Consider the following 25,286-nt stretch of genomic DNA (forward strand, 5'->3'; position numbering starts at 1 on the left):
TTGAATCGACAAACACCAGTGCATCCTCCTAACTGTATGTGGTAATTTCTTAAGCAAAATACCATTCTCTAGGGTAGAGAATAAATTTGATTTTTTTATTTAATTCTGACCAGAGTATGAAACAAAAAGATGATCAAAATTTCTACACTGCTCTGGAAAGAGAGGCTATCGGAGTGTGCTGAGTAAAACTGTTAGAAAAAAAGGGCATTAAATAACAACAATGGACCTCAGAGAAATTAACTGTATCTCTTTATTGTTAACCAATGAATGTTATCCAAAATAGTAGATGTAATTGTAGCTTAATTGTACAACACAAAACATGATGCTAAAGGAAAAAGCATGTGGAAAACTACTTCACCAAGTAATCATTAAATGTATTCTTAGTATTTCTGCACCAGTAAGTGTTCCCAGCTGCTTGTGACAGCAGCTATTACCACTTTGTTCATTGTGAAAATCTGTATTACAAATGGTTGTCCCTGGTTGTTTAGATTAAAAAAAAAAAAAAAAAAATCACACAGCTTTATAAATGGATCTAATCCATTTAGCCCTACTCTACATGTTGTAGATTTATGAACAACAATCTTTACTGGTGTTTTTTCCCAACACTGAAACTGATGGATCAGTGTTAGTGCACACTTTTCAGGGAAAAATGAAAACTCACTGGAAGCACAGTATTTCACCTGCTATGGCAAACTGTTCAAATACTTCAGAAATTTGCTTAAGCTTCGGTGTATGAAGCCTGTGAAACAAAAACTGTTCTTAAAATGCACTGCAAGTTGAAACACCAACTTCCACCAAGCAGCATTTTGAAGCATGTGCACAGCATCTGCACATCAGTCTTCAAGGTCAAGCAGATATGTTTAGCCCCACAAACCAAAAATATATTAATGTATCTTTATTTAATTTTCATGATGTCACCCCACATAGCCAAACTTTTACTCCGCAAAATAAAAAAACCAAACTTAGTCGGACTGTTCATAAGAAATTTAAACCTATTGTGCATGAAAAAAATGTTTAATAAAATGGCAAATTTTAATAGATAAGTGTAAATTTATGAGTGCATAATATCAAACAAAAAAAGCTGAACCATCCTCAGAGAAACCTAGATTCTTCCACTGTTGACATTTACTAGGGTACTCTAACACAGGGAGTAACTGATGTCCACATTAACTGTAAAGTTATTACTAAAGTTCAATATCTAAGCAAATTTCTCAAAAAAGCAGGTTTCCTTTTCAAGAGGGAAAGGACTTAATCATCTGACATCAGATATGACAATTACAATACTAGCTTCTCTGAAAACTGAAACTACAAACACTTTTACTCCAATTCTGGGAAGTTTCATTTTGTATTTGAAACCCAAACTGACTGACATGAACATGCTACACCCCTCCCAGAATATAGTATACCAGTGACAGGTTACAGCTTTAAAACACACCAGATGCTTTTACAATTTAAACTCAACAGAAGGCAGTTAGACAGTATTTAGCACTATAAATCCATCATAAAGTAAAATAAAATCCTAGGAGTAAGGACTCCTAGCAATCTATATCACTGTGTAGTGACAGTCAATTTAAACAGTTTTTTTCATGGTGTTTGAAGGACCAGTCATCATGTACATAGTAGTGAGGTAGGATACTGTCCCCTCCCTGGGACTGATGTTTTCATATGCTCCCTTGCCAGAAAGGTCCAGGTCTCCCTACTGCAAATAAAATAATTACAAGCAGATAGCACATTAAGCTTTGTTTATTTTTTTCCCTCTTTGCTGCATTGGAACATTCTGCACATCTAAAAGAATCAGCTACGAAAAGCAATACTTGCTCAAGCCTATCAGCAGCCATGTGCTGCCCACAGGTAGTGTTCCATTAAAAAACATTTCCTGGAACTACCACCTGCCATCCAGACCTTTGTGAACAGGTAGGCAAAGAAAACCATCAATGATGACAGGACATGAAACACCAAAGAATTTCACTTGGGAGAAAAAAAACACAAACACAAAAACCCCCAAAACAAAACAAGAAAAAAACAACCAAAACTGAAAGTGAGCAATATCAAACTCTTAATGGAGTAGCTACATTGAAAACTAATTTCAAACTTCATACTGAAATAGTACCTATCCAGTTTAGGTACAGTCCATTCTTCTTTCTATTTCTTAATGTTTAAGCAATATATACACTTGTCAGTCATTATATACTTCACATCTGTTTCCAAAGGGAAAAAACCAACAAACAAACAAGGAAACTGAAAAGACAATGGGGAAAAACCTGCTATTAACCTCCGCACCCTCCCCCCACCCAAAACCTAGGGTTCACAGACTGCCTTACTGTTTTATAGCTTCCCCTAAATTTGTCTTCTAGTCACTGTAGTCAACCTGGTATTAAGTGCTTTGGCAAAGTGGGGTGCAATCCATCAAATCTGCAAAGGCCTGCTTTTTTTCTCTGTTGGTGGTTCAGCTTTACGAGGAACACATATGCAAAATACCAGCTCTCACATTGCTTCAAACTCATCAATACGCTGCTTTGTATTGCCTTGTCGGATTTGCCGGAGAGTCTTGTACTTATCGCGGCCTGCTTTAACATTCTCAGCATGAAGGACATCATTTTGTGTTTTCTTGGTTTCATCTCTGGCTTGAGCCAACTCTGAACTTAAAGCCTGTTGAATAAAATATTCGAATTTAAGTGCTTTGACTAATCCTTTAATGACTCTGGACTTTCTGATAACAACTATTCTGCAATCTGGGTAAGTATTTCTTGAATGCCAACCTATGAAATGCTTGTTGTGCTGCTCAGTAACTCAAGTTGTGAAGTCTATCAGAAGGAATGCAGAAGGAAAGATAAGGAGAGCATAGGATTCTTTCCTTAAATAGGTGTAAGCATGAAACTATATTAAAAAAAAAGTCTCATACACCATAAAATCCAAGAAGAAAGGGACCAGCAGGATAAAGCAGGAAAACCACCTTATTTTTCAATTTTTCTTTAGTTAAAAGACTTATCTCCCTGATCTGTTCAGTGACTCCAAGCAAGAATACTACACACACACGCTACTAAAATAATGCTGCCAAACAGAGTAGCAGCTTTCCTTTTCTTCTGTTTTCTTCCCAAATAAACATTTCATAACAAGGAAAAGGGCTACCACTAATACAGATTATTATGCTTCGAGAGGTAAGATGCAGCCTGGGAGGAATTGCTCAGTTTCAGGCAAATACAAGTAATCCAAAATGGGCATAATTGAGTTTTTGCATTTATAACACCTGGGAGTGACTGCAAACAAACACAAATACTACTAAGAAAGCATCTGTTCATACCATTTAATGAGTTTTAGTATTGAAAAAGGAAAGCATTATGTTTTAACACGCAGAGTTCTGGAAGTTATATAATTAGTAGAAATGTTTACTGGCCAATGCAGCAGCATACTTACACCTTTAAGCTATAAAGCACAACCTTACATCCAATCTTTCTATGTATTTCACTTCTAGAACACTATGAATGATATTGGTTGGTAAATCAGTAATAAATCTAATAAATGATAAAAAGGCTGTTTCCTTGGCAGACCATAACGTCAGTGAAATTTTTAACAAAAGAAGAATGAAAACCCAAAGCCTGAATTGTGTTGATACAACTACGAATCTTCATTACCTGGAGTTGTTTCTTAACACGTTCATTTTTCTGTGTTTCTGTTACCCGTTCTTCCTCACTCCTGTGATTCATGACACCATCAGAAGACAGTTCTGCACTGGCTTCAGCATTGTTCTCATCATGTTCATCGTGTTCATTCTCTGTTGGAGGAATAACTGGTGGGGGTGGCGGTGGAGGAGGAGCAGACATCACAGATTTCAGTTCTTCTTTGGTCTTTTCCAAGTCCTCTTGGGCTGCAAAAGCCTAAATATAGTAAACAGTACTTAGCATCTTTTAAAATGATTTATAAAGAGTCAAAAAAATAAAAATAAATATTTGAGATGTTCTCAGACACATGAAACTGTCCTTTGTAACTGACATGACTAGCTTACACACTGAAAATTGTCAAATAGAGACACACAGTAAAAACCAGATATGGCTCAAAATAAGCTGTACCAGCTATTTCCAGCAGTAGACAAGAGAAAAGTGGAAGAATAGGGCAATCATACTGACTGTTTTCCAACTCTCCTAGCAGCCTCCTGAAATTTAAGGCTCAGGGACTTCCTAGATCAAAGGTGATGCCTTCAAATTTCATACTTAAACATAACTTATGACAATTTGTTCAAACCCTTTTGGAACCCACACAGAGTAATTATTCCCATTCTATAGCTAATTATAGATTTTATGAAGAAATTTGCTTTAAATTTTTGTCCATTTGCATTTCATATGCCTTTGTTAACTGTTTTGGTTCATCTTTCCACCAAAACTCATGATTTCATACACCTCCCTCCTGAGGTGTTTTCTTCTCTAACATAAAGCTCCGATCTATTTCATCATAATACAAAAAGAAGCCATTTCTAATCTTTGACCATATTGTCATGATGAGAACTTCCCCCCCTTCATGACTATGTAATACCAAGAAATGAGTTAAACAGAAGCATAGGCTGGCTTCAGTAGACTGCAGGACAAAAACCTTTAAGAAAGACTTTCTGAGCCTAAGGGGAAAGGGAGAGATTTGACCCCATGGACTTCCAGTAAGATTTCCGCACTCATTTCCCTTAGTTTCTTTGAAGTTCTGACTTCACACAGCATGGGCTCATTACTTTGTGCTGCCATTCTGAAGCTTCCTCTTCTTTCTTTTTCTTGGCCTCCTCTAGAAGTGCAATCTTGGCTGTGAATTCAGCAATTTCTGCTGCCTGAAACAAACAAAAGAACAAAGTAGAAGTTTTAATTTGGTATCATTCTGGCTTTGCAGTGGAAGAAAGCAGAGCCTTTGCTATGATCCAGCTCGAAAAGAGTTAGTTACCATCCGTCACTTCTCTGTGAAAAATAGAAATTTTAAGCATACATGGCAGAGGGAATCAGAGTACTCTCGCCTAATGGAAATAATATTTAAAAAATATTTATCTTCTGCACTTCCAAAGCTTGCTGAGAAACAGCAAGATGATGTTACCAACTAGCATTTCATGCTGTTTCAGTCTAATACAACTTTAATAGTCCCACCATTAAGATTATGATTCTGGATCATAATCTCAGTACTATTAAGCTAAATCTTGCCATCGGATTTGTGTGCTAAGTTTATAGATGATCAAAAGCTAATTTATAGTTGAGAAATCATTTCTTCTACTATTTTCATGCCTTCCTTGATTATTATGCACAAATCTTGAATTAGAAGTAGTCTAGCACAGTATGTGAGAAGACACCGCAAATACTGGAAACAGGAGGGGAACAGCAACAAAAAAAAAAACCCCAACCCCAACAAACCAGTGTCACCAACTCCCCACCACCACCACACAGCTTCAGAACAGACCTGCCTTAGAGAACAGGTTTCCCAGGGGACTGCAGAAGGAAGCTACTGTTGTTCTCAGCTGGATAAGCCTGATACTATTAGAAAGAGAATGTAGTGAGTGTTGTCAGTCTGAAAGGTGGTGGTCTTCTTTTAATTTCCTACAGATCCCGAGTTTTATTTTTGTCTTGCAAAGTAGTGGAAAGTCTAATGCAGTTTTCTAAAACAGTTCCCAAAACAATCTGTAACAGTATCTCACATACTTTTGTGTTTCAGTGTACTTCTTCATTTGACATAAACAAGAGAAAATAAATTTTCAACTATCTTTTTCAATTTTAATCCTATTTTGAAGAAAAGAAATGAAGTTTCTTACTAGCTGCTCCTGGTTCTTCATTTGATCAGCTGCCTGCTTGGCTAGAGCAGCTTTGGCTACTTCAGCTGCTCGACGCTCTTTTTCTAGGCGTTCTGCTTCCTCTTTTGCACGCTTCCGTTCTTGATCCAGTTCTAAAGCTCTTCGAGTCTGTTCCTCTAGCTCTGCCAAGAGGAAAGTTTACAGACAAGGTATCGCTACCTAGCTCTTCCTCATATGTATCACAGATACCAGCATATGCTCAAAATAGAGTAACTTAGAACACTAACCAAGATTTCCAAGACCGCCTCAAGCTAAGACAAACTGTAGAGCATGTTACCCAGAGCTCTGTTCCATGTCTGATTTCCCCCCCACTTTAAGACATTCTTTGGATATACTTCATCTCACCTGACAGTTCTGACAGCCCAGTGTTTCAGAAAATTGTCACCTCACTGAAAAACTAAACACCAAAATACATGTACATATACATGAACATGCTTCTACTATGAGGGTATTTTATGTACATTAAATTACTCTCTTACAGAAAGAAAAAAAAAATTGTCTTCTTTATTAAAATGCCTGGCAGATTCTTTAATCACAGCCGAAAATTTAGGCACATGACTCCAGCAAAATTACTTAAGACCAACTGGAAGGGTCAGAAAAATTCTTTGTACATCAGAGGAGGAAAATTTTAAATCAAGGGAGAGATAAAAGCTGTCTAGCTGCCTCCATAGCAAAATATTGGAATCTGAAGGGCAGAACAACCCTTAGTGAAATAGGAAGTAGTAATAATCAATCAGTACTGCAAGGTAAGGTTTACACAGACAAATGTACTCCTCCCCTGATGTGAAAAATTAAGTGACTATGAAAAAAGCCTCTCTAAAGCTCTTTGCCGGTTCTAATGATAAAATTTCCTTTATGTACTTGGCTTGGCACAGCTGTCATAGACTCCTTCACAAGAAAACCTAAAGAATTACTCATTTTTTCCAACAATCCATTTGCCTTCACCATAAGCTTTAATACTATAAAAGCACCTCCCCAGGTATGCTGACACATGCTTCTTCTTTGCACTTCTAGTTTTAAGTAGTACTGTAACCATTACTCTTCATTTGGTTTCCCAGGCCTACTACTACTTCAGGTATAAAATTAAATGAACAGCATCACAAGTATGTGGGGTTCTACAAATGCAGTACCTAAAGTTAAATAAAACACAAAATTATTTATAAACACTACTGAAACAAACCTTTCCATGAAAATGCAGAGCACAAAACTACAACAGACACCCTTTACATAAAGACTTTTCCATGTGTGAATGAAAAGAAGGCTAAAAAGACCAGCAACACATGAACATTATGTACTGCATCAGAAATTAGGCTATACTGGTCACAAAGTTGAGAAAATGTGTATTGTCAAATCTGCAGAATCACCCTGACACTGTGTTGTCCCAGGCCAAATAGCTCTCGCTAAACAGTTTCATGGCACAGTTAGTGTGTTACCTGTCTGGATGTGTCCAACCTGTTCTGCATTGAAAGACTGAAAAATGCAGGGATAGAGCTGGAGAGCAGTGCCAGGCATATGTAATTTATTTGCATAGTGTTAATCAGTGATTCTCTCTATGATGCTTGAAGCCAAGAGTTAAGAAAAGAAAGGAGCAACAAAACTTTTATGAATGTGAACCAAACCTGAAGTAGGAAAAAAAAAAAAAAGAACATGGAGGAAGGACTGGGAAGTCATGGAGGCAGGGACTCTACAGAGTGATTAAACACAAAGAACTGTTATTGGTGAAACTACATGTTTTGTCACTAATGTCTGACAAGACTTTAATTTTCAACTTCTCAAATCTTTCAAAGGAATAGGAAAGGAGGAAGGAACACAGAATTTCCAAATTAAAAGCTAAATTCAACAAAATCCTAGAGAAAGTACTTTGAGTCTTCCCCTCTAATTTCCCTGCTCCCTCCAACTCTAGGTGTTCAGCACTTTAAGCATTTCATAATTTTGAGTTGAACTGTGTATGCATTCATTTTCTTTTTACTAAATCAAAACTTTTGCTATATTAGAAATTGGTTTTATATTAAAAAGATACAGACAAACACATGCACACCGTCGTTTAAGCACTGAAAGAGTATCTCTTATATCAAATAAAACACCACTAAATTCTTGCCGCTATTAGTAAAATAATATCCCCACACAGTAACAAAACACACCAACATACAGAGAACTGTGGAACTGAACTACCCAACCAAACTAAACACTGTCACCAGATTTAAGAAATCTATGACCTCACCTTTCTGAGCTTTCATTGTTTGCTCCTCAATTTGTCTTAAGCGTTCCATTAATTCCTCCTTTTCACGCTCTATTCTTTCCTTTTCCTTTTCTGCTATCTCCCTTTTCTTCTTTTCATTTTCTAGTTGTGCCCTGAAAAAAAATAGTAAAAAGGTTTTTTTACCCTCCAACATATTAAATGCTACTCTTTGGATGCTGGTAGCCAATTTTTCAGTTTACTCAGCTAGCAGGGAAGCACAGTTTTAAATGCTTCTAATTCAGTTTCTGCTTCAAAATACGGTAGAGAAAAACAATTTATTAACAGAACTGATAATCAACCTTGGTTATGGTTCACCAGGTAAATCTGCCACTATATCTGCATTTTAGACATGATATTTCATCTGGGCTAGAAATGGCAACAGTATTTTTTAAATACACAAAAGGGAAGCCAAGACATTCCTCAATGAACTTGCTTTAAGGGTTCACCCATAGAGTACAAAATTCCCTAAGAATCAAGCATCAGAGAGGTAAGATTTTCACAAAACACATGATGGGGAACAACAGTACAGCTACTATTACTGTGCTGAAAGCTCAAAAAAGATACGTTTTTCTATTAAGACAGGTGAGCCCTGCCAATTCACAAACCTGCTTAAACGGTGCAGAAAGAAAAGCAGCTCTCTTTTTTTCTAGAGTTCTAAGATATATAGTATTCTACGACTTCTTAAAAAGGTAGCATTTTTTTCTTTTTCATGTAAGTTTGTTAATTACCTTTCCAATTGTTTCTGATGTTTCTCTTCTCTAGCTTGGGCCTTCATCTGTTGCACTTCAATTGTATCAGGTTTCCTCCGCCTCATGTACAATTCATGATTTCCCATACACAGTGCCAAAATTCGCTTGTTAATTCTCAGACGGGGTGCATAAAAAACAAAATCCTAGGAAAACAGTAATTCCAGTATACCCATTAACCTAAAAAAATACACTTATGACAAGATTCAAAGCATTACTGCATTCTTGCATTGGTTAAATGAAAACTTACAAGTATTTTCACATTTTGACCAAGTGAACACCATAATCTGTAAATCTAGTTACTGTCAAACTTGTAAGATAAATTCAAAATTGCACCTGGAATAGTCTAGAAATCAGCTGGTTTACACAGAATTTTTTATTTAAAATTCTAAAAAAGTTAAGACTGTTCTCTATTCTGACGACACTTGACCTAGAAAGTCTCATGAAATGTGCTGTTGTAACAAAAAAAGAAAAAAAAAAAAAAAAGAAAGAAAAAGAAAAACAGGAGGGAAGAGGCAAAGAATTTAGCATCTTATGCTGTCTTGTTAACACATCACGAAGTATTAGTTGACTTAAAAACCCCCAACAATTTAGGAGTACCAAATAGAATGAAAAGAGAGAATATAAACATACCATATTTCAAAATGAACATTTTCTTTTGATTAGTGACTATTCTATCATTAAAAGTAGTAAATGTCACCAATATTTACTCATGCCTTAATGCCACAGAAAGTCCCTGCAGGCTTAAATCTCATCATATAGCAAGTGATACTATTTTACACCCTACTTACAGGGGCCTTTTTGTCAATTGGCTTTATGACAAATTTTTTGTCATTAAAAGAGATGTTTCTTATTTCGCTCCAAGGAAAACCAATCTTGGGTGTCAGCCTTCAAAGAGAAAAAGTTCTCGTTAGAAAGCAGCAAGGATATGCACTATATATATATATATATTTATTTATATATATGAATTCAATAAGGCTTATGTCTGTACCATTTTCACTATTACATGTAGCTACATTTAGAATATTACATTTACAACATTATGTTTTAATGTAAACATTAACAACAGTTCAAGCATATTTTGGTAGATGTTTCTTTTTACAAATATTCCATCAAATGAATTACATTTTAATAAATTACATGGCACTGTAACAAAAGGAATTTTGATTTTTGACTTATTCTACTACTATTACCTACATGCTAAACATCGTGATCATGTACTCATTCTTTATATGGTATTGGTAACTGCATTTTCACTTTAAAGAGTAACTATTGAAATTTGAGAAACTGACAATTCAAATACCGAAATTAAAGTAACTTTCAGCCATGTAGTACTTCTGTTTAGCTCAGATTTGTGTTCTTACATTTTCAGAATTCAAGGTTAATTTGTTTCCCTCGCATCTTAAGCAAAATAAATTCAGAAACTTATCATGTTATGCATCAACTGTGTAACAGTAAATATTTTTCTCCGCCAGCACAGAAAGTCTTTTCAATTCATATTACCATAATTATCAGAAAATATTTAATATTTGATTGCTAACTATCAGGAGATAGGAAATACCAAAAATTGCCTCATAGCTCAATCTGAGCTGAACATTTTGAATATTTCCTTCTTTCAGGAGTTATATTGCCATCTAATGGCAATTAAGGCTTACAGAATTTTGTTACAGAGTGTATACAGCTAAAGTTGACTGCTCCCATCTGGAGTTTGACACATCATGTTTAGCTTCGAATCACTGTGAACGGTCTGTTGACATCAGATACTACTAATGAGTGCTTGTAAAGAAAGAAAAGAGTAAGTCTGTTGTTCTATTTACAAATTCTTCATATTTCCGACATTTCAGCTTTTCCAAGTAGAACAGATTATTTGATCCTTTATCAGGACACAAGACTGATCTATTTTCTTTGGTGTCTAACAAGTTTCACTTTTAAATATCCAAGTTTTTCACGCTCCAACATCTATAATCCTTGTCACAGCTCTTACAAATGTTTCTCATTAAATATGTTGCTCAGCTTTAAAATGTCCTTTTCATCCTGACTGAAGGGAGTGTCTTGAGAGGAAGGTACAGGAAGAAACCATATAAAGACAGTCTAGCTGTAGTAATCCTTATGAAGCAATGTAAATTTAAACTTCCATAGAACTGCTCTTCCTTTCCCTTCTTTTGCATCCATAATCTTTAAAATTCAAACATTCTAGCAGTTCACATCTCTCTCTCTCTTTTTCTATCTCTTATATAGATTAGAAGGAGAATCTGTTTTGCTACATCTTACTGAACGCTCTGTAAGGTGGGGGGTGTACAGTCTCAGACAGCATCTCCTAGAACAGAACTGCAAAATGAGTATTACCCACTTACTTATCATCGTGCTCATAAATATTCAGACCCAAAGCATCAACTCCTAGCCACAATTCAGTTCCTTTTTTATTCTTTATTTCAAAATAGTTGACTCCATACATTTCCAAGTCTTGTGCTATCTTAAGGTATTCCATCATAGAATCTTCCCTGATGAAGAATAAAAATTGGTATAGTTTAGACAACAAATCATAAATACATTGTAAGAATAAGGGAACTATTGCAGAATGAACACTTGGGGTAAAATTTAGTTATGAATTAAATCTCTCTTTGAAATCAGTTTGACTCAGACACTTTTAAAGAGCTCTACACCCTAATATCCAAGCAGAGTCCAATCATTGCATTTTGTCTTTCTGCCCCTTGAGCTAAGGAAATACTAAATGTATTTTACAGGCAGGCAACCGTGGACAAAGGCAGTTGAGAGCCTTACCAGAAATCATGCAGGTAAACCAGTAACCTAACTGGAAACTCAACTCTCATGGAAGTCTTTCATAACCACCTACCCTGGTCAGAATAAAAGAAAGCCACTTTCTAAACAAACACCTCCCAAAATACACCGTAATAATAATGAAAGATGTCTTGAACATTTTTTATGTGATTACCTTAACATTCCCCTGTGCTCTTCATGCCAGTTCTGTATTCTTTCTTCCCACTGTTCTTTTGTCAGTTTGTGCTGTTCTAACACACTGTGAAAAAAAATTGTTGCTATTAAATGACTCTGACAACAAATTTAACCCCTTTTGTTGCACAGCATATCCTATGCTTTAATTGAATAAACTTAAAGATGACTTCCTGTGCACTGCTCATACTTTCAGCACAGAAACAGAATCTTTGTTTTTCAACAAATTCACTTCCAAAATAGTGTGAAAGTCAATTCTTTTTTTCCTGGTATTCTATATTCTTTGTAACATAAAAGTCACACCATTGCATACCTCAACTTTCAGCTAAGTCATAAAATGTAGTGTTTGCAACAGCTGACAATGCACACCTATACAATCTACTGGCAACAATGCTTGCAAATTAATCTCTAGGTATGCAAAGATACACTCAAGCTTTCATTCTGTTGTCATTTGAAAGAAAAAGTAAGACATTACAACAGGTTAGCAGACAACCTTGTTGGGGGTTTTCTGTGAGTGGTTTTTTGTTTATTTTTCCTTTTAAAATAAAATCAGTAGGGAAGCAGTTTCAGAAAGCTATCTGATGTTTAATCTACAAGAGGCTGCAATGATGGAATTATATTTTTGGCATACCAGAAAGTTCAGTGTAGTACTGCAGTAAGAAATCAAATGCATATGATAACTTTATTATGCTTTTATTCCATGCAGCCAGCACTTCAGGCATTCCTGAAGAAACTGTTTTAAAGGACAATTAAAGCATCATCTTGGCATTTGTCTACTGAAAAGGAACACCTTAAATATATGAGTTTTTGTTGTACCCAAGCATGTCAGTGTTCACAGACTGTCATCATAACTGAGCAAAAACCAAGATTTCTGAACATACTCAGTAATGGCAGTTTTACTGGTTCTACATCTCCCTGACTTTCTAAGAAAGGGTATTTTTCTAGGAAGCCTATACAAAAAGTATAAACTTCACTGTCACAAGCTGGAAGCAAAGAGCCAAACTCAAGCTTTTCACCAGGATTTTTAAAAATTGGAAATGTTTCCGGAAGTATTTCTTTCAATACTTCCTCACAATCTTTGAAATGCCTGTTTGCTAGAAAATTCTCAAGCTTAGTTACACTAAAAAGTGAGCTTGCACTTTTAGTTTTCAAACCAAAGAGACAAAGCATATGACTTAAAGAAACCTCAAAATACAGCATGGCTCTCATTTCTTTGACAGTGTCCTAGTGTTACATATTTAGTTAGTACCTGTTTGTCCACAATACAACACTATGTATTCATCTACACTAACAAAATTGTCTAACTTTGTACATTTGTGTTACAATGCTTCTCTTCATGCCAAATACATCAGGAGCATCGTTTCAGTTATGTAAAGGAACAGAACAATAATCTTGGTGCTTACTTTCCCTAACCAACTAGACGACTGACAGGTACAAAAGAGCTTATTCTCAACAGCAATGGCAACAATTTAGTTTCTAAAGTTTCTGTTCAGGCTAGCACTCTCCTGCAATGTATTTTTGCAGTACACTTTTACTTTCAGGAAATTATTATCATTAAAGTGTACCAACACATGGAAATTGAAGAAAAGGAGAGAGCATCAAACAGATTTCAGTTACTTCTATATTGGAGTATTTTGATTTTAATTTAGCAGAAGCCAGGCACCAGGAACATTACATTATTTTGGAGCACTTTGGAAATGCGTTCAACTAAATCTGTGCAGGTGTTTGTGGACAGGACAGGAAATATGTCTCAAGAAACCTGTGGCTTCTGTTATTTTAAGTCTAAATTAGGATCTCTAAATTTTACTACCAAAAAGAGAAACTCGAAGAAAGCCACTATTAAATGCATGTTGTCACTTAATGTTTTATTTCTAAAAAATGTGCTATAGTTAAGTTTGTATGCAGCAGTTGGTGCAGAACCCGTCTCACTCACCGCTGGGGGAGAAGCCTGTCATTGGCTAGGTAGCCCAGCTTATGGATCTCCTTACTGTAATCTCCATACTTGGACTGGACAGCGTAAGAAGCCAGAAGAACTGCAGTTTCTGGTGGGCAATATATTTCATCATTTAAGATCGACTCTTTGACTTGCAGGAAGAAAAGTCTTTGAGTTATTTCCTGAATTAATTCTTCAGATACATCCTCTGGAAAAAATTTAGCCCTGAACTTAAACTGCAAAGGATTTTCTTTCCGTACATCTTGCTGTGTTACCTGAGGGAAAGGAATAAGGAGAAAACCAAGAGCACTAAATGGTAAATCAAATGTGATTAAGTAGTACTTAACTCTTTAGCTCCTCTACACTGAAACCCAGAGCTTCCTGACAAGCCCACTGTGGACCTCACTGAAAGGTTCACATGGCACAAACAAGTACATCAATTTGAATAAACCAGACAATTTTGAAATACTACTTAAAGGCTGATTAAGAGATTTTTTTTTTGGTAGGCTTGTGTGAATTTGTATTTATCACAACAAAGATCTAGAAACTAAGAAGTTGTAACAGACATGAAAAAGGTCAAAACTATATCCCCCAAGGATGATTTGCAGGAAGTAATAAATTAGGGTCTAGCAATGGCTCTTTAGCAAGAACTACAGCACATTTCTTCAGTGTGAGTGTAAAGTTGGATTCTTTTAAAAGTCTTTCAATTATTGAACTAAATACATGTGGTTTTCTCCTGTGCAAAAACCTTAATTCCTTTAATCACATTATTTTTCTAGAATGGATAAGCTTTAAAACTGTGATTTCTGCAAAGAGATCAGATGTGGTCTTAAGACTTACTCTACTTCAAATTTCAACAAAAACTCATTTTTATGTAGAATTCCCTTTCATTTGTGCTCAGCTTGCTACACCAATTATGACCAAAGCAAAAACATTCAAAATTAAACTAATTTTAACATAAAGAAGTAATTGTTAAAATGGACATTCATAGTAAAATAATTCTCATACATCCCAATTCAAGCACTTTATTACACATTTAATTTCATGTGCACTACTAGTCCCACTAAAACCTCTTTGCTACGCATGAAATGATGTATCTGTTTGCTCGACTTGTAGGAAGTCTCAAACTGTGAATATAATAAATAGAATCTTTTAAACACCTAAGACAGCATAAGTACACATATATTCAACATTAGCCAGTTTATTTAAAGTTTTGCTCAATTTTCGTTGTCATGCATTATTTACAGACTCAGCATTTCATGTAAATCTCACCAATGAAAAATTAGTTGTGCTCACCATAACAAAATCTTACTTGCACATCTATTCTTTATCAGATTTTATCTGTATTTACTGAAAATATGTAAATAGTAAATTAAAGTGAGAGCCAGTTAATGTGATGCATTTCAGAGTCAAATGTTACAAGTTTTTCTAAAGAAAAGATAAATAACTGCCTTAGTTGAAGTTTAAAAAAATGAGCACACCTGCAACTGCTTCTGAACTGTACCAGCAACTTAAACTGCTAAAGGTTTTCATAGACCAATGTCTTCTGTATTTTTCACAACTGACACAATAAATCCCATAGTCTCCCATTACAGCTAACAAAGTATCTGTAGCACTACCATGTTTATTGTGTATGAAACAAGACACATATGAACTTCTAGGAGACAGATTTGGTGGTTAGCAGGCTTAACTCACGGGATTTACTACAGAGGAAAAGCAAATATTATGTAAGTGCAGACAGTGGGACTTGCTCCTAACCCCCTCCTAATTTGCCTCCTAATACTAAAGATAAAAAAGGTATTCTTGATTATGTTGAACTAAAAAACAAGTATCTCCATTCTGAACAGTGACATTAACAAACAATCTGACAGCCAGTACTAAAATAAGAAGTGACCATTCGAATTCATAAATACAATTTATAGTAAAATGACCTGGTTCCCAGTAGCTGTGAGATATAAAGTACCCAAAGCCGTTTGGAAAAAAAAGATAAATTATCCTACAACCTACCTATTAGATACCTAAACTTTAGAAGCCTATTATTTTGCCTTGTTTAAAATCTATAGCTGTATGCATACAAATTCCTGAAGCTCAAATACTCCCCATACACACACCCAAACTGTAAAATGCTTATTCTGTTATGTTTTGCTACATGAAAATGGGATAATTATATGAATTCAAATTTTCCTAATGCATGCGTGCATGCATTCCACAGTACTGGAAACTGTCTCCTTAAATTAAATATTGATGCAGCTTTGCATATTCTTTTATAAGTAATCTAACTTAAGACTGTATTTTGTCATTTAAAGCAAATGAAAAGCTTTTTTTCAACTAAATTTGAAAACTACACCTCACTTAAAATATTAAGTCAGCAAACCTCATAAAGTATACTCAAACTGTACACTTGGCTAAATACGAGGGAATTGTTACCTTTTTATTTAGCTTCAGCCAAGTTGAGTAGCCTTTGCTGTCCACATACTGCAGCCCAAAAAACCAGACTTCACGAAGACCCACAGTTTTCACCACCTAAAGATAAATGAGCCATAATCATCAGTCATCACCACAATACATTTTTCTTAACTGGTATTCTGTAGCTTAATAAAGCTACATAAACAATTTCAAACTGAAATGTAATCAAGCCTTACAAGAACAAAAAAAGATAAAACAGTACAAAATGTCAGGTTCAGGAAACCCCAGAGTACTAAATAAACTCAAACGCTCCAAGCTACCAACTGGAGCGTGCAGCTGTGTACATCAGCACCTGAGGAACAGAAGGGAGTAACAGGACCCTGAGGTTATAAAGCACATCTGGGAAGTGATCTGCAGACCTATGGAGAAGTGAGTACACTTCAACAGAAGACAACTGGTGAAATGATAATAAAGAGTAGTACTTGCGGGCAAGTATGATGTAATGAGGATGAACTGCCTCCTTCAAATACTTCTGCCATCTTCTAAGAGTTAATGACAAAAGGGGTAAGGATGATCTACCTAATTAAACATACATGACTTTCCTGTAAGATTTCTGATCAGGTCTATCACCAAAAGCTACTAAAGAAGCAAAACTGTCCTTTAATACAGGCACGGTCATTTTATGGATACACTACTTAAAAAGACAGACAAAACTACCAAGCTGTTTTCATAATAGAATTGTAGGGTAACCACTACGGAAGTCCCCCAGGACTTTAAAAAAGGATGAAACTGATGTTGACAAAATCTGCTGTAAAAAACCTTCCATAAAGATCTGTGAATAACAGTAAAAAGATGAGCCTCAATAAAGATCATATTTAATAAAAGCAAAACACTGTACATAAAAGACAACAATTTAAATTATGTGAGCAAAGTCATAGTTGCAAAGCAAAAAGGCAAGAAAGCTATTACATTACACATGTAAGGGATTCACAAATCTCTAATTCTACATAAGGAACGGTCACATCAACTAATAAAAAAGGATGCTGCAGCACTGGAAATGTTTAAGAAATGTTAAAAAGTGATCAGTGACTTGGAACATTTTCTGCATAGCTAAGATAAGAACTAGGGCTACTGACCGAAATACAGAAAGATATGATACAGGTCTATAAAATTTGCATGGCATGTAGAAGGAAAATAGGGAATGATCATTCATAATTTCTCATAGTGTAAGAAGAGAATCAACAGAAATCATGACATAGCAGGCTCGAAGCAAGCAAACAAAAAGTATCATTATACTCAGTAAAAGTGTAACTGTGGAACTATTTTACAAGTCTTTTGCACAGCAAAAGCACATGTGGATTCAATAAGCAATTAATCAGAAAGGTCCAGCAAAGATTATTAAATGACTGCAAACTCTGGCTCCAAAGATCATGTATGGTAGTACTTACATATGTCCTCAGGTTGGACCATGGTGCCAAGCTGCTTTACTGAAGGCTGTTTTATGGAAGCATTCAGATGCATGTGAAGTAAATAGAATTTTACACATAGATCCTCCTCCATTTTAAAGAAGTACTATCGGGTTGCAAAATTAAGATTTTGAAAATTAGAAAACGTCATAAGATAACTACGCAAACTTACTTCTGCTGCCGTGCATATTTGCATAATCATTAACAACCATTTGCACCTTTTTTCTTCCTCTATCCATTCACCTTCAAGGTCCAAAGCACAAAATGGACAATGTTTGTGGATCCAACCTGACTGATGTTTTTAGTGAACATGATTATTTCCTCTAGAATTCCCACATCATGTACTTTAGAACGTAAGAGATGGTAAGAACAGGTATATGTTACTAGTATGGTACCAAGTAACATTAAATTTGGTGTCCCAAATAAAAAAATTTGAGACCTGCTGTTTCTTTTGGCACAGACCTCCTATATAATGCTGATCAAACTACTTATGGCTTTATCAGATGAGTGAGAATGCTCTTTACTTAGCAGCTGTCCAAGCTGAGCCCTTGTACCTTATCAGCTCTCTGAGCTGCAAAGGACTGCAGATGCTCAACAGCCCTGCCTGCAAGGCATAAGGAGACAAGCGCTTATGCTCATGTCAACTTTTTGCTCTCGACCCACTAACTACGGCCCCTGAGATGCACATGATTTAAATACAGATACAGCAAAGCAGAGCTACACAAGTTTGCAAAATCAACACTCAAACCAGCAGAATCCATAAATAAGGAACAAGCATTGCCTACACTGCCTCGCATCTCAAAGGAGAGAGAAAAAAAACCTTTCTGAAACTTTGTACCAAGATAATGCATGCACCTATGCACTGCAGTAGCATGATATGAAAAGTAAATAGAGAACGAAAAACTTAGGAGTTTGATTCTGGCTAAAAGCTTCCATTAAGTAGCTTCAAGCAAGTGTTCATCACATCTGTAAAACAGATTTATCCACCATCACATCCTACAACTTGACTATTAATAGGCAATAAAAACTTCTTGGAGAAGAAAAGCAATCTGAACAATATATGTTTGGGCAAATCACAACATACACATAAAGACAACCTAACAAGGATTTCAAAACAGTCACCTTCCAAAAGACTGTAAAGAAGGCTTTGGAGGCATCTGGAAGGGACACTGGGGTACAACACAAAATAAAGGAGACAAACCTCACATTCTTTAATGGCAACTACAGTGAACCAAAAGCTACTAATGCACAGTGCTAACACAACAGAACAACCCCCCATGATTACCACCAGTGTGTGGAAACATATCCCCCACAGGGTTCTTCCTCTCCTAGGAAAGCTATAGATGCTTAACTGGTTGACTACAGGAGGAGAGATCCCCTCTTCCCTCTTCTGACCACTGACAGGATAGGCAAAGGGACCAATGACAGGTATGTTAGAACACCTTCTGAAATGCAAGTAATAATAAAAAAAAAAGCTTGTGCAAGAAATAAGAAGTTTACTGAGTTTGACAACAGAAAAGAGAAAACCACATATTTCAAATGCTGAATTCTTGTCTGCTAGCAGACAAAGATGAGAACACACATATGGAATGGGAAACAAATCAACAACTCTAGAAAACACCAATTAAAAGCTTAAAAGAACACCGGCTGATAAAAGGTTGAAAGGCTGTTCGCCAAAAATGTAGAGCAGCACTAGATAACAGCTGAATTCATGGAGAGGTTATTTTCTGCAAGCAATAACCAACGTGCTTGCCATGTCCACCACTTCTGCATAAACCTTGAAGGCCAATCCTTTCAATAACAGTACTATTCAACTCTCTTTCTATAGAGAAACAGGATAACTTTTTGTCTGAAAATTTCATGCTGGTTTCACAATGCAGTTCAGCTCTTGATGTTACACTGTGGAACTCACACATTAATTTAAGATCAGGCTGAAAATGTTTCTCATACACAACTATTCGGGTTGATTTTTCTTGACCTAAATTTTTTTCAATTTAAAACTCCAGAGGTAAGAGCTGGTGAGATGTCAAAACACCACACAGAGAACTGAGGAACAAAGAAGAGAGCATGACAACAAATTCAGAACTGTATCTTTGTTCCATGTTTGCAAATGCCCCAACTTGGATGAACCTGATTACCTGGGCACAAGACATTACACAGCAGAATGTCACCCCACCCAACAGTGCATGGCAGAAGATAGCAAAGGCTGGCAAAAGACAAGTAACAGCTTGAACCTTCTATGCCACAGAATACCGTAGTTTTATTTGATGGTGATGTTGGTTAGACAAAAAGCAAGACAGCCCCTTCTTAGAAGAAGTCTTTTTAAGAGTCATGAAGTTTATTCCTTTGTAGGGGCTGAAGACACACTGCTACTGATGTTAGAGAAGAGGGCAGGCAGTAAGTGTTAAGAGTCATTTCAAAAGAAAAATTGCATGGGCAATTTCATTTATCTAAGAAAAGAAGTTCAGTGTTAAAACAATAAACATTCTCTTCTTTTCAATTTATATAATAAGACATTTAATTGACTCTAAAAGATCAACTAAAAGTTTAAAGAACTCTTTCAATGTGTTACTTTCTCTCAGTACTTTTCATTACATACTTCAAGCATCTATAGTGGAACGGACAGAAACAACTACTAGACATAACTGTTGATCTACTTAAACTATTTTGAAGAGTAATTTCAGATACTTCCACATTTCCTAAATAAACACATACATCTTGAATCTAGATAATAAAACACATTTATTGGTATATTGTTGGAAAATGACACAACACATTGACAAGATTCTATTCTTAGCGTTTTCCTGTAACACTCCACAACACAGATCAAAAACTTATTTCAAGATTCTGATGACTAACACCACGTGAGTGCAAGAACAACCCTTTTTAAGAAACTGCTCACTTTGTCCATTTGACTGATGTACAGCAGGCACACCATCAAGTGAGAGTATGCAGCTCTGATAGGTCTGCAATCCATAAGCACATTAAGGTCATCATTTTCAACTATTCTTTGGCTTTTTTCCTTTCCTTTTTTTAATGTAAATTCCAAACTGGTTCACAGAACAACATTATTTAGTTCTAACATTTGGGAAGTGAAAAACCATCTTACACCATCCATTGCTGGAAAACAATTGTGTTAGCTTTCATTAATGAACTTACTGTTACATACGTATTTCTAATATATGCAATTCTAACAACTATATTGCAGTAGCAACTATAATATTATTAGACAAACAATATCAAAGCAGTTCTATACACGATTTCTCTGAAGCCTCACTGGTAACGTATTTACAGAGTTGTCTATGAATTCAATACATTCCATGAGAAGTAATGAGGAAATTCACACTAACTCAGAGCATAGCTTAAATAATGTAAGGAAAAACAATCTGTACATGAGAACACTACCACTTTTTCCGACTATGCCTTAATAACCACAATACTCTTATGTCTTTGTACTCATATATACATAGAGACATATAAGTTACCTGATCAAAGAGCTGCTTGCCTGTTGTATTGGGCTGGATGGCAAATTCCAACTCTGCATCCATTGTGGTTACTCTGACATTGATCTACAGAACATAAGGAAATATTTAAATCATACTGTAACAGTGTAATGCTTCTACATCCTGTGACCAGCCTGTAAGAAACAATAAGTAAGTTCAACAATTTTAACGGTCTTGTTTACACACAGAACATAGCAGTAAGAAAATCAGAAAATTTGAATCTGAAAAAATTCTCATCTTCTATTTAGTACAAAAGCATAATCAGGATAGTATTTACCAGTAGGTTGGAAGGTTAAACTAGAGAACAAAGTTCAAAATTAATTTACTGGGATAGCTGACATCACTACTGAATAGCTGAAGAACACTCCCAAATGCATGCAAAAGAAAAAGTTCTTGGTCACGCATATATCATTTTAAGGTATTTATGCCTAGCAATATAAAAAGACAAGCAGCCTCCTGCTTGCCATTTCTAAAATCAAATGGTTTGGTGGTCAAAGTATTTAGGACTAGAGCTTTTACATCTCAGGACAGACTAGTAGCAGGTTCTCATCAATGAAAAGAAAAACTATAGAAGTCAGCTCCCCTTAGTACCAACCCCCTTCAACTCCCTTACTACAAGACTAAAGAATCGCCACCATTCAATGAACTTCCTTCTTCTGAAAGGGAAGGCCATTTCCCAGATGACTCTTGACAATCACTGGGTTTACTTCTTATAAAACAAGAAGTCAAATACTGCAGGAGATATCTGGAAGCCTTACTTGGAAGTACAACAGTCTTCTCCAACTTCTCTTTAGCTGGTACATACAGAAGTGAGAATTTCCATGAGACAGAACAAAGTATTAAATGCACAGCACTGTCTTCTCAGTGTTAAAATGGTCCTACAGTCCTACTGCCAGGGTATCACATTTTATTTATCTTTAGTGCATAGGAATATAAAAGTCAAATATACTTTTCTATAAATGCAAAAAAACCAAACTCACACAGATCTATTCCAATTTGTCTCTACTATAAAAAAGGGAACAGGAATTAGGACTTGTATTACAGATTCTTACACTACTTGATCTATGAATGTGCAAACCATTTCCATTGGCTATTTTCCTAATTTTGCCACCAGGTGGAATACTCTGAGAAATGAGTGTCTGGAAAAGACAAGACAAAACGCAGAAGGGAGACCTAAGGTGGGGAAAAGAAAACTGCAGAGCAGTCTGTCCTCATGCAACAGGTGAAGCTTGATCACTGCTCCCTGTAGTGTTAAGGTAAACAACTTTGGGCACGAAGGGCATTTACAAGACAAGAGTAGCTGTAGCCCGAGGACCTCTAGGTTACAGACTTGCAAACAAGAATGATAGAAGGGGCTTAGCCAACTTTACTGTGTGTGCAAACACTGATAAAGAACAAGAGTTGAAGACTTTGGAGTAAAAGACAGTTTCATTGTATTGCAAAAAAAAAAAAAAAAAAACACCTAAATAGAGGGCTAGAGGGTGCGTGTTAGGAAGAGGGAAAAAGATGTTTTCTGTAGATTCTCTCAGACTGTCCATTTCAAGAGAAGAAAAATAAACCCTTATAGAACAGAATTCCTCTAGCAAAAGAACAAATTTTAAATGGCAGGTCTAACTCACTGTCAGTTGCACTAGTTTAAGGGGATTGCCCCCTAATTACAAAAATTTAATTTTTTAAAGCAGTTTTTCTATTTAATAAAATGAAGCCTTCTTTAGGGCAGTTACAGGTAAGCAAGTTACAAAGAATAAGGCTAAAAAATAATTTTATTAAATGCCAAAGTGCTCTGTTATATAACAGCACCATCACCAAAACAAGAAGCGTCACAGAAGATCAACAAAGCACAGCAAGTTCAACTAATTGCAGCAGCACACAGCAGAAACTTCTTATATAAATATCCTTACAACAAATGTCATCTTGTACAAATGCAAGAATTACTACCTGAGAGTTTATCCTTCACGAGAACTAGAATATCCAAACAGTAAAATAATAGCTGTAACACAGAGGCAAACTCAATTCTCTGAATTCTGTTTGCTTCTGGATGTTACTGTCCCCCCAAAAAATCTGTGCTTTAAGAGTACACAGCTTCTACACCTGCAATAGGTACAAACAGACATTAAGAGTACCTGGCCACTTACACACATTACAGTAACTGCTTAAGCCTGTAGCATTCCTGTTTATCTTTGAACTTCAAATTAACAGATCACTCAACTGCTAATTAATACTTCCATTCAGTTCTAATAATAAAGTTGCAAATTAAATGATGACAACATTAAAACATTACCTTTGTGATATGAACTATTTAAGAAGAGACTTACAAAGTTAACACTACACTTCATTTTCTGTCTGAAGGCACTCGGACAGACTTAATTTTTTTTGCATACAAATACCACACTTCTGCAAACTTGTAACATTGTTTCACACCTTCAATTATATCTGGCCATGGAAAATAAGAAAGTTATTTTTGTCAAAACCTGCAGAGCCCCAAAGGTCTACTTATCTAATTTAAACCTTGATCACAAAGCACTCTCTCAACAAAAATCAAACCTCTGGTACCAGGTGAATTGTCTGTAAAATAAAGCTGGCAAACTGCATTAACAAGAGTCATGGGGGAAGTTTCCACTTCATAAATAAGGCAGGGAACTGAGAAAACACAGGCAGAGAAAGAAGGCTCAGGAACTTCAGCAATGGTCACTCTTGTAACCTGCTGTTGAGTATCCAGCTACTTTGAAGCAATTCTCTTTACATGACATTGGTGACAGGGGAAATTATCTGTACCACAAATTACAAGGACAGTCACTAATCTGAACCAACTTTACCACACAAATACAGAAACAGGAAGGAGCTCTTGCAGTGGTGACAAGAGAAATGCATAAAGGTTTCCTGTAGCAAGGGTTGGAAGGCTACCACTACACATCACATGATCCATTCAATGCCTGCTTTTCAAACTTGCTCTGACCAGGATCCCACATCTTTGTAATGTCCACACAGCTCTCTTCTTCACACCAGTTCAACCAATTACTATCTCAAGTCTGCATATTAAATAGAATCACAGAGTAGTTTGGCTTGGAAGGAACCTTTAAAGATCTAGTTCAATCCCCCTGCAATGAGCAGGAACAGCTTCCACTACATCAGGTTGCCCAGAGACCCATTCAACCTGACCTTGAATGTTCCCAAGGATGGGGCATCCACCACCTCCCTGGGCAACTGTTAGTGTTTCACCTTCATCATAAAAATTTTCTTACTTATATCTGGTTTGAATCTATATCCTTTTAGTTTGAAACCATTACCCTTGTCCTATTGCAACAGGCCCTGATAAAAAGTTTATCCCCACCTTTCTTACATGTCCCCTTTAAGTACTGAAAGGTCACAATAAGGTCTCCCTGCACCTTTCTCTTCCCCTGGCTGAACAACCCCAACTCTCTCAGCCTTTCTTCACAGGAGGGGATGCTCCATTCTGAGAACTATTTTTGTGATTCTCCTCTAGACCTGTTTCAACACCACCATTTCCTTCATTTCCTGCACCTCCTGTGCTGGGACCCCAGAGCTGGATGCAGCACTGCAGGTGGGGTCTCACCAGAGCAGAGCAGAGGGGCAGAATCCCCTCCCTGGCCCTGCTGCCCACGCTGCTTTGGATGCAGCCCAGGACACCTCTGGCTCCCTGGGCTGTGAGTGCACATGGCTGGGTCATGTCCAGCCTCTCATCCACCAGCACCCCCAAGTCCTTCTCACAGGGCTGCTCTCAATCTGTTCATCCCCCAGCCCATGTTGACACTGTGGGATGCCACAACCAAGGTGCAGCAACTTGTACTTGGGTCTTGTTGAACCTCACAGGGTTCACACTGGCCCACTTCTTGAGCTTATCCAGGTCTTTGGCATCAGCAGCAGTCTGAGTTTATCTGTATTTTACCAGACTGGCTTCAGAATGATTAAACACAGCCAAAGGAAAGGGAAGAACACACACTGAAGAACTACGTGTTGATTATTCTTTGCCAAGGGAGCAACTGATGTTTTGGTAACAAATGTTGCTAATGGGTTATGAGGATATTTGCCACAGCTCACAAAATAGTATTTATAAAAAAGTTCCACCACAAATTATCTATTAAATAACTTACCAAAACCAATAAAGAGTACAGTCAATGAACATCTCCACCAAAACCAATAAAGAGTACAGTCAATGAATGTATCCGGAACAACAAACATCAATGTGCACTTAA

The 25,286-nt window shown here is 36.4% G+C and overlaps 1 protein-coding gene across 2 annotated transcripts in view; it reads right to left on the bottom strand.

Moving 5' to 3' along the window:
• Window positions 1-232: 232 nt before the first annotated feature.
• Window positions 233-25,286, bottom strand: part of RDX (radixin) — a 38,109-nt gene continuing 13,055 nt past the window's right edge. Inside the window, exons 3-14 of one of the 2 annotated variants that reach the window (XM_082278808.1) lie at window positions 21,055-21,138; window positions 16,125-16,220; window positions 13,698-13,972; window positions 11,748-11,831; window positions 11,149-11,295; window positions 9,586-9,682; window positions 8,777-8,940; window positions 8,031-8,161; window positions 5,771-5,931; window positions 4,715-4,807; window positions 3,633-3,875; window positions 233-2,649 (exon numbers count right to left, since the gene is read on the bottom strand). In XM_082278808.1, the coding sequence (XP_082134934.1) occupies window positions 2,485-2,649; window positions 3,633-3,875; window positions 4,715-4,807; window positions 5,771-5,931; window positions 8,031-8,161; window positions 8,777-8,940; window positions 9,586-9,682; window positions 11,149-11,295; window positions 11,748-11,831; window positions 13,698-13,972; window positions 16,125-16,220; window positions 21,055-21,138 (1,740 nt within the window). In that variant the 3' untranslated portion in view covers window positions 233-2,484. The remainder of the gene's footprint in view (window positions 2,650-3,632; window positions 3,876-4,714; window positions 4,808-5,770; window positions 5,932-8,030; window positions 8,162-8,776; window positions 8,941-9,585; window positions 9,683-11,148; window positions 11,296-11,747; window positions 11,832-13,697; window positions 13,973-16,124; window positions 16,221-21,054; window positions 21,139-25,286) is intronic. The other variant, XM_082278809.1, reaches the window with a different exon arrangement.

This window comes from Coloeus monedula (genome assembly GCF_965178545.1).
Source record: "Coloeus monedula genome assembly, chromosome: 3".
Taxonomy (NCBI): Eukaryota; Metazoa; Chordata; class Aves; order Passeriformes; family Corvidae; genus Coloeus; species Coloeus monedula.